This window comes from Ahaetulla prasina, chromosome 2 (genome assembly GCF_028640845.1).
Source record: "Ahaetulla prasina isolate Xishuangbanna chromosome 2, ASM2864084v1, whole genome shotgun sequence".
Lineage (NCBI taxonomy): Eukaryota > Metazoa > Chordata > Lepidosauria > Squamata > Colubridae > Ahaetulla > Ahaetulla prasina.
The window spans coordinates 210,959,360-210,972,229 of NC_080540.1; the positions used below are offsets into that span (position 1 = coordinate 210,959,360).

Sequence of the window (12,870 nt, forward strand, 5' to 3'; positions counted from 1 at the left end):
TATGAAACTAGGATATATGAAAACCACACAGTTCATGCATCTTAGAGTCTATTTAATTCTAGTTGCTACTGAGCTTGTTGACAGGCAGGCATTAGGCTTTTGTTTAATCAGAAGCTCAAAAAATATTCTGTTTCAATTAAATATTCTAATTGATCTGAATCAATTAGATTAGAACTCAACAAAATTGAGTTCATGATAAAACAAGACAAATCCACCAGTGATGCTGGTTCCTTTTTAAATATCTCATGTTTTTCCTCTGCTTTTTCTCTGTAAATGTGTAATTTTTGAATGATAAACACAGTGAAATCCATCTCTATTGTCAAATTTTTCACATGGAGAAGAATGTGCTTAAACCTGTACTTGCCTCTCATTTTATTATTAAATGAGTAGACTGCCAAAAAGGACTGACAAATCTAATTCAGCACCAAGAAATATGTCTGGGTATACAAAGATTCAAACATAGACTTTTAAGGACCAAATGTTTAAAATCTGTCCTAAATGAACAAATCTGTTTGCTTTCCTTTGTATTTGTTTTCTTTTCAGCTCTCAGTTTCTCCCTATTCCCTATTTATAAAAAAATCCACTCATTTATTTCCAGCGAATGTTTGCAATATTCAAGGTCTATGTGACCTTTTAGTGGTACATTTTTAAATAACAGAAATTGAAATATTTTGCTAAACTGTTAGGTCTCTTGCAAAATGCATAGTTACATAGATTCTGTCCTGTTTCACTCATTCTTGATGTATGAGTACAGATCAAGCTAATAATTCCATACACTTTTATTAGATTATAAGCAGGGTTTGCAAGAACATTATCTGAATATGTACAGGATCAATCTATACTTAGAACTGAGGGGGCGAGTTTCATCGTTTCCACTATGATTAAGTTACAAAGTTTTTGAACGGTCCGTGAGAGCTATCAGTCTAAAGAAAAAATATTCAGAGAGGCTAGTGTAATTAGTGATGTATAGTTTTAACAATTGCAAAGTTAATATTTAATATAAATGATGCTAATCCGCTTAGACCTACAAAAATGGTTATTTATAATGGAACAGGGTAAAAGAAGACTAATAGCTACAAAGTACATAAAAATGATATCAAAATAACCATGTGGCAATGAAAAGATATACTTAAAAGAAGGGGAAAAATCAGATAAGTATTGCTACAAAACAGAAGTTAAAAGGAAAGCCTTTGGAGCAGTAACAAGAAGTCAACAAATCTCTTTAAAATTTTATTTCGTTGACAGAAGACCTTGTGAAAGACTACTTCATGTAGCCAGAGACACCCCAATATGTTTACAGGATACCTCCTAAACTTTTTATTTGACATCTTTTTAGGCTACAACCAACATTTTGTTCTTTCACAATTTTTAGGCTCTAGTCCCTCATAGGAAAAAGCGGGCCTGCTTTTCAAGAAATGTTTCTATTCCTTTTCTGAATATTCATAGAAGGCTTCTTAATATATTTCTTTTTCTTCAAAGGCGATATAGCTGTCAAAGCATGATATTTAGGGAGGGTTGCAACTGTATTACTTACCTGCATATCCTGGTGGGCATATGCAAATGTAACCACTTCCAACCTGTTTGCAAGTTCCACTGTTATGACATGGTTGCAGCAAACATTCATGGAATATCTGTTGTCAATGGAAGAAAAGACAAAGCAAAAATATAGGCAAAGAAAACATTACCTGTTCAATAGCAGACTGAAGTTCAGGCTTCCTATCCAGTCTCTAAATGTTAAGTCTTATTAGATGTTATAAACACACCCTGGTCTCAAATACTGTGGAGTGAAAATAAAATGGCGGGGGGAAGGAATGTATACTATGTTAAATTTCTTGAATCAAATACAGGTAATCCTCAATTTACAACCACGTGTTTAGTGATAGTTCAAAGTTAGAATGGCACTGGAAAAAGTGACTTGCAACTTAGTCCTCGCACTTACGACACTGACAGCATTCCCGTGGTCATGTAATCAAAACTCGATAGCTTGGTAACTGGCATGTATTTACAATGATCACAGCATGCTGGGGTCATGTGATCACCCTTTGCCAGCTGGCTTCTGACAAGCAAAGTCAATGAAGAAAGTTGGCCTTAATAAATGGGTGTGTCGTGTCCCACTCCTCTGCTGACGGCCGGGTCAGGGAAATCCGAATCAGGCTTGCCTCTGCAGCTCTGCCCAAAGTCCTAGCAAAGTCCTCAGAGCAGGCAGGAGACCAGAAAGTGACTTCAGCAAGATAAGTTTGACTTTGCCTGACTCAGAGACTGCCAGAAAGCAGATCCTTTATATAGGCCATGGGGTGTGGCTCCATGACTCAGCACTCATTAAGGCCTGCCCCTCCCTTCCTTCTGTTGGCTCCACCTATCCAGTCTTCTGATGCGAGGGTCACTCCAATCAGCAGCTGTTGGAAATAAACTTTCCTCAGGCTCACATGCTGTGGAGGAGGGGGAGGGGTCTAGCTGCTCCGTTTGCCTGGGCATGGAGCCAGGGCTGGGGCCGGGGGATGCTCCCTCCTCTGCAGTCTGCTTGGGCATGGAGCCAGGGCTGGGACCGGGAGGTGCCCCCTCCTCTTCAGCTTGTCTGGGCATGGAGCCAGGACTGGGGCCGGGAGGCATACATTCCTCCGTGTTCGGGAGCAGATAAGAAGGCCCCGGCTGCTGTGAGAGCGGACAAGACTCAACAGGGTGATTCAATGTAGAACTGCCATGATTCATTTAAAAATTCTGGCAAAAAAAAAAAAAGAAGGTAAAATCAGGCATGGCTCACTTAACAAACAAGCACCTTGGTTAGCAACGGAAATTATTGTGGTTATAAATCAAGGACTACCCATATGAGATCACCAGCATTTGCATGGGGCAGAGTGATGAAGGCAACATTATGACATTATAGCACAGGATCTACCCCTTGTCTACATGCACCATGCCACTGCACCTATACCAAGGAGGGGTGGGATTTGCAGTGCAATGCCAGGATCTCTGTTTTATTATTCCAAAAAAGTAGTGAGCTATCACAGACACTGGTGCACGGGGCACAAATGAAATAAAGAACACTACGAGAGGCAGCAACTGTTTAACTTTCAAACCCATTGTTTTCAATGTTTTTTTTATTTCACCAGCTTTCTACTTTCTCTGTAATTGAACACTCTGGGAAATAATGATGGCTGTTCTTGCCTGGCTGCTGACTTTGGGGCCCTTGCTGATATTTTCTGGAGCAACTGGAAGCACCACACTCTCCTCCGCTGCAGAAAAAGTAGAGCCAAAACCTAAATGGGATTGACATGAAATCAACTGTAAAAAAATCCCACTGACGAAATCATGGAAGTCAAGACTCTTAATACTATAAATTTTGCAATATCTGTAAAGGAATATACCATATTTTTCGGAGTACAAAACACACTTTTTTCCCCCTTAAAAGAGGGTGCCTCTTATACACCGAATGTAACCTCGCCCACCAGCCAGCCCCCACCCTTTGGCCTCCGCGCGTCCTCTCAAAACGGAGCTTTTGGAGGCTGCAAATGCAGCTTCCCAAACAGAGAGCCTCTCAAACAGCCTCCAAAAGGTCCATTTAAGAGGCTGCCTTTGCAAAGAGAAGCTACTTTGCAAATGGAGCTTTTGGAAATGTAGAGCCTCTCAAGAACATTTTTTCCCCCTTATTTTCCTCCCCCCGAAATAAAGTGTGTCTTATACTCTGGAGCGTCTTATCCTCCAAAAAATATGGTAGCTGCTGAGTATATAACAGTAATGGCTAACCTTTTTGCCATTGCATGCCAGGAGAGGGGTTGGGGGGGGGGGTTGCGCGCGTGCCCACACCCATAATTCTATGCGGCCCACTCCACACATGCACCTGCGACTCTCCCCCCCCCGCTCCTGACATGCAATGGCCCGGTAGGCCCGTTCTTCTCTCTCACCTGGCTCCAGAGCCTCTCTTGTCAGTCTGGGTGTGTGTGTGGAAAATGGCCTTCCCCACCCCCCCTGGAAGCCCTCCGGAGGCCAGAAACAGCCCATTTACCAACTTCCGGTTGGACAGGAAGTGATGTTTTTCACTGTTCCCAGCCTCTAGAGACTCTTAGAGAGGCTCTGGAGCCAGGTGTGAGAGAAAAACTGGCCTTCCCCACCCCCACCAGGCCTTCTGGAGGCAGGAAACAGCTTGTTTCCCTACTACCGGTGGGCTCAGAAGGCCTGAAAATCAGCTGACCTCGCGTGCCCGCTGATATGGCTATGGCTGCCACCTGTGGCATGCATGCCATAGGTTTACCATCACGGGTATATACAGAGAGATGTAACCATATCCATTTAAAGCATAGTATCAAAATGTGTTATATTTCTTCAGATGGACTCGTTTCTATATTGATGAGGCACTGAACTCTTTCTGTCACATATCCTGTCATGATCAGAATCAATATGGATTTTTAGGATTTTAGTATAAAATCTGAGTATTTTAACCACCAGCATATTTCATCCATGCAAACTCAATTCAGATCTTGTGCTAACCAGGAGATCTGGCAGTGACAATGTAAGAACCCATAGTGAAGAGAAAAGGTAGTTAAATTCAGGAACAGAATAATTTTCAGCCCATTCCTCATCAAGGTCTAGAACTGGCTATCAGGATTGTAACATTGGAGGTGTACTGTAACCATAAGACCCACACTATCCTATGTTACTATGGCATTGCCTAATTTTATATATTAAAGCATCTACATTGAACTGAACTCAAATGAAGTTATTGAAGAAAATTGAGAAAGCAAAGGAGACCTACATATGTATCATTGTAGCTTGTGTATGGATCATCTTTTCCCAGAAAACTGATGTTTAAGACGATGAAAAGAATTGTTTAGAATTCGTCTGAGACAATGATGGCTAACCTTTTTCTCTTTGTGTGCCAAAAGCACGTGCACATAATGCAACGTGCGCCCCCCACGCATGCGCACACGACACCCCCTGCATATGCACACTCGACCCCTATGCTCCCCTGCCTCCCTACGCATTAAATTTTTTAGCAACCGGTTCTCTGCCTGGTTTCTGGGTGGGGGTGGGCGTGGTGGGCGTGGCTTACTTGGCCTCCTGCACCATGGCGGGGAGGTGTTATTGCCTTCCCCAGGCTGTGGAGGCTTTTCTCGAGCCTGTGGGAGGGTGAAAACGGCCTCCCCCAAGCTATGGAGACCCTCTTGAGGCCAGAAACGGGCCCATTTCCTGATTTCCGATACTTTCGGTAGGCCTGTTTTTGCCCTCCCCAGGCTCTGGAGGCTTTCCTCCCCTGTGCATTCACTACGCCCCCCGTGCATCTCAAAAAATAGCTGGCCAGTGGGAGGTGTGCACGCGCAGTGGAGCTAAGCTGGGTGACGGTTTGCGTGCCCGCAAAGAGGACTCTGTGTATCAGCTGTGGCATGCATGCCACAGGTTCGCCATCACGGGTCTGATAGATGGGGCTATTAATCACAGGATGGGTCTGCCTCTCCCAAAGTACTATTGTGATATAAAGAGGCTCTGTTCTGTTCATTGAGATCCCTTTCCTTGTTATTTTTTTTCCATGTGAGCTGTGTAATGGTATCTTGACAGCTGTTTCCTGTCTATATTCTCTTGGCAAAGGTGCAACCTAACTTCTCTTTAATTATGGGACAGCCATTTGTAAATAGGTACATGAAGAGTCAAGCTCTTCCGACCCTTAGGTTTATTGCCTATCATTTTCACACCCTTTACAGAATATAACCTACTTGAGCAGTCTGCTATAGATCTGGCTCCAATGATTGTTGTTGTTCCATAAAATGGACAAGATAAGCAATAGGACTTTCCTGGATCAGGTTGGTAATAGTCCCTGGGACAAGGATGGCACGGCATTAAACCAGAACGTGAGAATTCTCCAGCTGGGCAAGGAACTGCAAAGCACACAACAGAATCTTCTTTTATGCACTGATATATCATTTTAACGTTGTTTTACAAAAGAGAAAAGACCTGTTTCAATCAATGAAAAGCTTTTGATGGGTGCGAATCATATCATCAACCGAGTGGATTTAAATGTTCCAGAACCAGATTATTGTACCAAAACTCTGTCATCTAGATAACATTTCCCAAATTCCAATCTTATACGCATAAGTTTATTCAGAAATGTCACTGGGTTTGTAACACAATGCAAGATTAAACTAAAAATCAACAAATCATATAAAAAAGACAATTAAACAAGTATCCATTTGTACTCTGGGAGTTCCAAATTTCTTATCTTACAGCCGCAATCTTAAGTTTTCAAACGCCAAAGGCCAAAATATCAGAAAAAGAGAATAGACATGTTTTTCAATGTTTTGCATACCTTGAAGTTACAAATAATGACCCCAAAAATGTTTTTTCCAAAAGGCAATTGGACTTTCTTGTTTTTGGGTTGTTTTTTTTTTTGAAAACATTTCATTTCTCATCCAAGAGGTTTCTTCAGTTCTCCCTCTTGAATGAGAAGTGAAATATTTTCAAAAGAAAAAACCCCAAGAAAGCCTAGTTGTTTTTTTGGAAAAAGGACCTTTGGGACAAACATGACCTGGATGATTGAGAATCTCCATAGATATATGACCCCAAAACGGCATCAAATGTCAAATACTTGAATATTTGCCAAATAATATGGTCTGTTTGTTTATTTGTTAGATTTATATACCACTTTTCCTCATACTTCTAATTCTGCACTGGTAACAGAAACAGATTTATTTCTCAGAGGACAAGCAAAACTATTTTCAAGTTTAGCCAGAAATTGGCAAAAAGTAATATTGCTTTTCCCCATGTTGATATTATGCAAGAAACGAAGAAAAGAACTAATAACATATGGAAATAATCTGCTATTGTTACCAGCACACTGCTGGAAACTGCAAACTAATATTTGCTAACATAAACAAGTACTCTGTCTAAACAGAGGTCTCAGGAGGTTGTTTCTTTAAAGTATGGCTACAGTTCAAATCCTTTGTGCAGAAAATTAAGGTTCACCAGATAAATAAGATAGACTACAGACATGATACATGCTACTACTTAAAAATATTTCAGTTATGCAGGGATCAGGGAAGGGGAGTGATAGATACTGCATGGTATTTAGCAACATGCTGTTTCCTGGAATCTAGATGTCACAAACCTCCACATGCTGATATATCCACAGCTCCTCTTTTGACTGTTGACATATTTTCTGGACAAGAAATGCAGTGCTTAGATCCAGTGGTAGGCTGATATTTGCCAAAGGGACATGATTCACAGATCTCAAGGCCGTTTGGAGAAGAAGTTCCCGGCTTGCACTGAGCTGAGAATATGAGAACAGTACAACCTAATTAAGAATCTCTAATTTAAAAAAAAAATGCATATCAATTCCAAGCAGCTAAAAAATAAGAGCAAAAATAAACCCAGCAATCCAATGCAGAATAACAGCATCTGCAATGATGTGTAACTGGTGATTTAGAAGCCTAGAGCAAACTAAGCATATCAGCTTGCAAAATACAATTTGTAAAGAGGATCTGTCACAAATATGGATATGTATATTGCAGAAGCTAGGTCCGTGATGGCAAACATATGGAATGTGTGTCAGAGGTGGCACGCAGCGCCCTCTCTGTGGGCACGTGAGCCGTTGCCCCAGTTCAGGTCTGCCACGCATGTGCAAGCGCCTCCCACCAGCCAGCTGGTTTTCAGGTCTCTGCCACGCATGCCTGGGGGACGGGGCGAATGCAGGGGGCCACATGCCCATCAAAGATGGGTTTCAGCAGGTTCTGACCAGTTCTGGAGAACCATTAGCGGAAATTTTGAGTAGTTCGGAGAACTGGTAGTAAAAATTCTGATTGGCCCCACACCCATCTATTCTCTACCTCCTGAGTCCCAGCTGATTGGGAGGAAATGGGGATTTTGCAGTAACCTTCCCCTGGATTGGGGAGGGAATGAAGATTTTACAGTATCCTTCCCCTGCCACGCCCCCCAAGCCATGCCACGCCTACCAAGCCACACCCACAGAACCGGTAGTAAAAAAATTTGAAACCCACCACTGGTGCCCATGTGCGGGTGGTGGGGTGCATGCATGGGGACTGCGACTCATTGCATTTTCGGGGTTCGCCTGAATACATGTGCATTCGCATACACGCTTTGGGCACTCAGTCTGGAAAAGGTTAGCCATCACTGAGCTAGGTGTTTTGTTTAGAACACTCCATTGAAACTATAAACTACTCAACTATAAAAATGTAAAGAAAGGAGAATAAAGAAGCTTTTTTTGTTGATTGGCATTCTGTTATAATAAAATTGATATATTAGCTCCATTGAAAAGGACCACATAATTACTGAGGAGAAAAAAAGGAAACATATAAATTATAAAAACTGTGAAAAGCATGCAAATTATTATTAGGATCTTATTGTAATTGTTTTAGTCTGTCATTCTAACTTCCTGATTTAACAATTTCATTCATATTCGAAGCTGTTGTGTTTCAACTGCTATTTTTATTGTCCTTAACTGTTTTGGGAGACATATCTGTAAATAAATTGCATTAGAATCAGTGTTCCTGCATAAATACATTTGTTTAAATAGCTATTTTTACAAAAATGGCTCCCAAAACATGGTCACATAATCAAAATTTGGGTACTCAACTTTTCAATGAACTGAGGGGAGGGAAGGGTGGATTGGAGTGCTGAGAAGTTGTGCATGGATCATGAGAACCTAAAAACCATCAAGGTCAGAACTGCAGGTGCTTGAGAAGAAGGTGGACTGTTCCCATAACAAAAGGATGTCTCATAATTGGACAATGTGATCACCAAGAGGTAGGGAGAAAGGGAAGCTATTTGTTTAACTAGGCAAGGATCTGCGTAGGAAAACTAGAGCTGGCTTTGATTCTTCAGTACCAAAATGGTATATCCAATAAAGCTTTACTTTTGGGGATTCAAAGCTCCCAAGAGTGTTTACTTGTTTTGGGTGCACTAGTCCGACGGTTGACACACATATACACATCTTTCTAAAAAGTTGTGGTACTTTATAAACAAATAGTAACTTTTATAAAAACAGAACGTTTTTTAAATGTAAATTTATTTTTTCCCCAAACATCTAGAATAAATATAAATAAACATAAGCATATTCCCTCAATAGCTAGCTAAATAAATATTATATGCAGGATCCAATGTAGGTCAGGCACCGGGACCAGAGGTTTTGTCTTCCAAGCTTTCAGACTTCACCTTCGTTTGTGAAATATTACATTGTGAAATATTATCATATATATTATAATGTATATGACTGCAAATTTCCTACCTTTGCATTCTGACACGCTTCTGGAATGGAGATATTCAGTGTAGGTGTTAGATGGACAGTTTTTACATTCTACCTGTCCTTCCTCATCTTGATATGATCCAATCCAGCAACTTTCACATGCATGATGTTCCAGAGAATAGTAAGTACCCAAAGGACAATTAACTGGAATTTAATTAGATAAAATATGAATAAAATGTTGGGTGGGGAACAATGATTGTTTACAGATATTCTGACCTAATTCTCAAACTGCAGATGCCAATGTAATCTGTATCTGCGTGATTACAGACACAGTTCCTACGTGTGCAAAAACTATATCAGCTACGTGATTGATTGAACAGATAATTACAGATTACCTGATGTGTTAAAATAGTCATAACTGCTGAAATCCAAATAGTTGTGTGCTACTGATGAAATTCTTCTATGGGTGAAGGAGAAAGAAGCACTTCTGAGTATCTCTTCTTCCTTCATGTCTCTAGGCTCCACTCTAGGCTCCACCAATTCTGGAGGATTTGTGGAACTTCATGCAGTACAAGAATTTATTAGGATTGTAGAAAAATGGAAGAGCCATTGTGGCGCAGTGGTTAGAGTGCAGTACTGCAGGCTACTTCTTCTGCCTGCTGGCTCCCTCCAATTTGGCAAGTCAAATCTCTCCAGGCGCAAGGTTGACTCAGCCTTCCATCCTTCCAAGGTCGGCAAAATGAGGACCCAAATTGTTGGGGGCAATAGGCTGACTCTGTAAACCGCTTAGAGAGGGCTAAGCGGTATATAAGTCTAAATGCTATTGCTATGTTCCCACCCCTCCCCCATCCTACTGAAGGAAGCCTTCACAAAAAGGTAGGAAATTAGTTGAGGAGCCAAACTTTTCCAAAATGAAAATAAATAAGATAGCATTAACAGTGAATTTAGGCTTGTCGTTATATGATTCTTTTGATGCTTCCTTGAAAGTTGACATATGCAATAACTCCAAACTGATAGCCTTCCAAAAATAATAAATTAAATTAACTGAGATTAAAATTACCTACCACACATTCGCCCCCGTAGAACAGAGCCCGGTTTGCAGAAGAGAAAAGCCTTATCAGCTTCTAGAGAATTGATGTCAGCTACAAGCAACTCAGAAGATAACTGAAAAGAATACATGGGATGCTTGTTGAGAGTTCTTTTCAATCTATTTGTGATCCTCTCTAGTGTTTTTAGAAGGCGCTGCTGGTTTTCTGCTTCCAGAGAATCATTGCGTTTGTCAGGCAGTGGTACAGTAGCTATGATTAAAAAACAATCATCTTATGCAAAAGACAGAGGCATTACAAAGTTAATTAGCATAATGCTCTTTAGAAGCATGCAGAAGAACAGAAAAATTCTTCAACCTGTGAAATGTTCAACATAATTCCTATGGATGTTCTATTTACAAAACACTCAAAATACGCTCCATTTTAAAAATGTGTTCTCCATATTCCTAAATAATAAAAAGACAAACGTTTTCATACCAGTGATATTAAAAATTAACTTTATTTTGTGGTCTGACATGGGCATATTTATTTTTTTGTGTCTTTTGACCCGGGAGTTTGCCACATCCATAGAATCAGATGGTAATTTAGGACGTTGCTCTTCAGAATCTACTTCAACAAAATCATCATAAGAGTAATCCAGCCGATTTATGGCACCCCAGCCACCCGGACCTGTTGGTGAGAGAGAGAGAGAGAAAGAAAAAAAAAGAAATATCCCATGAGAAACAAATAACGTTTATGAATGGTAACAAGCTGTTCAAGCACAATTGCATTTTTTAGAAGAGAAAGGGATAAGTAATAGCTATTGACTTGACAATTTGCAGGATAAGATGCAGACAAGAAAGGTCAACTCCTACCCCAAAGATTAAGCAGAGAGGTAAAGTATGAATGAATGAAATACAGACCTGACACTGCTGTTTCTAGGAAAGGAAACATATTGGGAAGGGAGTGAAGAAATAAATGATGGAAGGAGGTTTTATTTGTTTATTCTTTCTTCCCTGGCCATTTTTCTATTTTTCTTCTTTTAATGTGCTTACCCGGGTTTACCAGGAGCACTGGTCTGACTCAGTTCATACAGGCAATCCTCAACTTACAATAGTTCACTTAGTGACTGCTCAAAGTTACAACTTCAATGAAAAAAATGACGTGTGACCGTTTTTCACAGTTATGACCTTTGTAGCATCCCCATGATCATGTGATCAAATTTCAGATGCTTGGCAATTTGGCTCATACTTATGACCACTGCTGTGTCCCAAGGTCATGTGATCCCCTTTTGGAATCTTCTGACAAGCAAAGTCAATGGGGAAGTCAGATTCACTTAACAACCATGTTACTAACTCATCAACTGCAGTGATTCACCTAACAAGTGTGGCAAGAAAGGTCGTAAAATGGGAAAAAACTCCCTTAACAAATGTCTCAGTTAACAACATAAATTTTGGCTTCAACTCCTTCAAGTCGAGGATTACCTGTAGTCAGAATTACTATACGAGACAAGCTCAATATTTCTTTCTTCGGAGCTTATAGATGATAAAGGGCAAGTCGCTTCACTTACCAATTGCAAAGCCATTTTCATAGTTGTAATTATATTCTAAGCAATGCTTCTGTGGCAGATCCTCAAATCTACAGTCAATGTCATCGATGTCATTGCAAAACGATGGAACCTATCAGGAAAGAGCAGTAACAAAAATAATTAGTTCACCACCGGGTGACGCTACACAATTTGGCTCAACTTCCTTTCTTGTCTCGTACGACACATAAATCTAATTTCTAGCTTTGTGGATTAGAAAGATGGCTTCTCTTTCTCTTCCCTGCCGTGGTTTTCCTTGTGTCTGTGTGCTCTGCCTATTTTGGCAGAAGGCAGAGCTAACACCCAGGAACCATTTCCCCCTTTGTCCATTGTTGCCTCAGAAAGTTAAGTGTAATAATCTGACCCCCAAAACAACAACAGTGATCAGTCAGCAATCTCTATCTTCAGACTGATGCTAAGACATATGGCACAAGCATTGGGTTTTTCTATGCCTTCCCCATCTCTAGGGTTTTTTATTTAAAAAAAAAAATCAAAGGCTACCACATTTTTTTGTGTGACTCTCTAGTTGGCATAATAAGATTACAGGTAGTTCTTGATTTATGACTACAATTGGGACCAGAATTTCTGTTGCTAAACAAGACGGTTGTTAAATGAGTTTTGCACAATTTTACAACCATTTTTGTCCCGGCTGTGAAGCAAATCTCTGCAGCTGTTAAATGAATCTGGCTTCCCCCACAGACTTTGCTTGTTAGAAGGTGAGTGGAGGGGGGGGGGGGACGGTCAGAAATGGTGATCGCATGACCCTGGGATACTGCAATATCATAAATACATGCTGGTTGCCAAGCAACTGAATTTTGATCATGTGACCTTGGGGGATACTGCAATGGTTCTTAAGTGTGAAGACTGGCCATATTTTCAGTGCCAGTGTGATTTCAAACGGTTGCTAAATGAATGGTTGTAAGTAGAGGACTTCCTGTACACAATAGTTTAACTTTTCTCATGGAAAAAAATATACTGGGTTTCCATATACCCATTTATTTATTTAAACAATTTTATGGCTATTTATCTTGTGGCTATACCACGAGCTGCGGTGGCCCAGTGGTTAGAATGCA

The 12,870-nt window shown here is 40.6% G+C and overlaps 1 protein-coding gene across 1 annotated transcript in view; it reads right to left on the bottom strand.

The window, feature by feature from the left end:
• Positions 1–12,870, bottom strand: part of SVEP1 (sushi, von Willebrand factor type A, EGF and pentraxin domain containing 1) — a 159,204-nt gene that overhangs the window by 66,832 nt on the left and 79,502 nt on the right. The window contains exons 14-21 of the mRNA XM_058173212.1: positions 11,783–11,891; positions 10,711–10,902; positions 10,252–10,485; positions 9,230–9,391; positions 7,094–7,255; positions 5,706–5,867; positions 3,166–3,257; positions 1,535–1,631 (exon numbers count right to left, since the gene is read on the bottom strand). Coding sequence (XP_058029195.1) covers positions 1,535–1,631; positions 3,166–3,257; positions 5,706–5,867; positions 7,094–7,255; positions 9,230–9,391; positions 10,252–10,485; positions 10,711–10,902; positions 11,783–11,891 — 1,210 coding nt within the window. The remainder of the gene's footprint in view (positions 1–1,534; positions 1,632–3,165; positions 3,258–5,705; positions 5,868–7,093; positions 7,256–9,229; positions 9,392–10,251; positions 10,486–10,710; positions 10,903–11,782; positions 11,892–12,870) is intronic.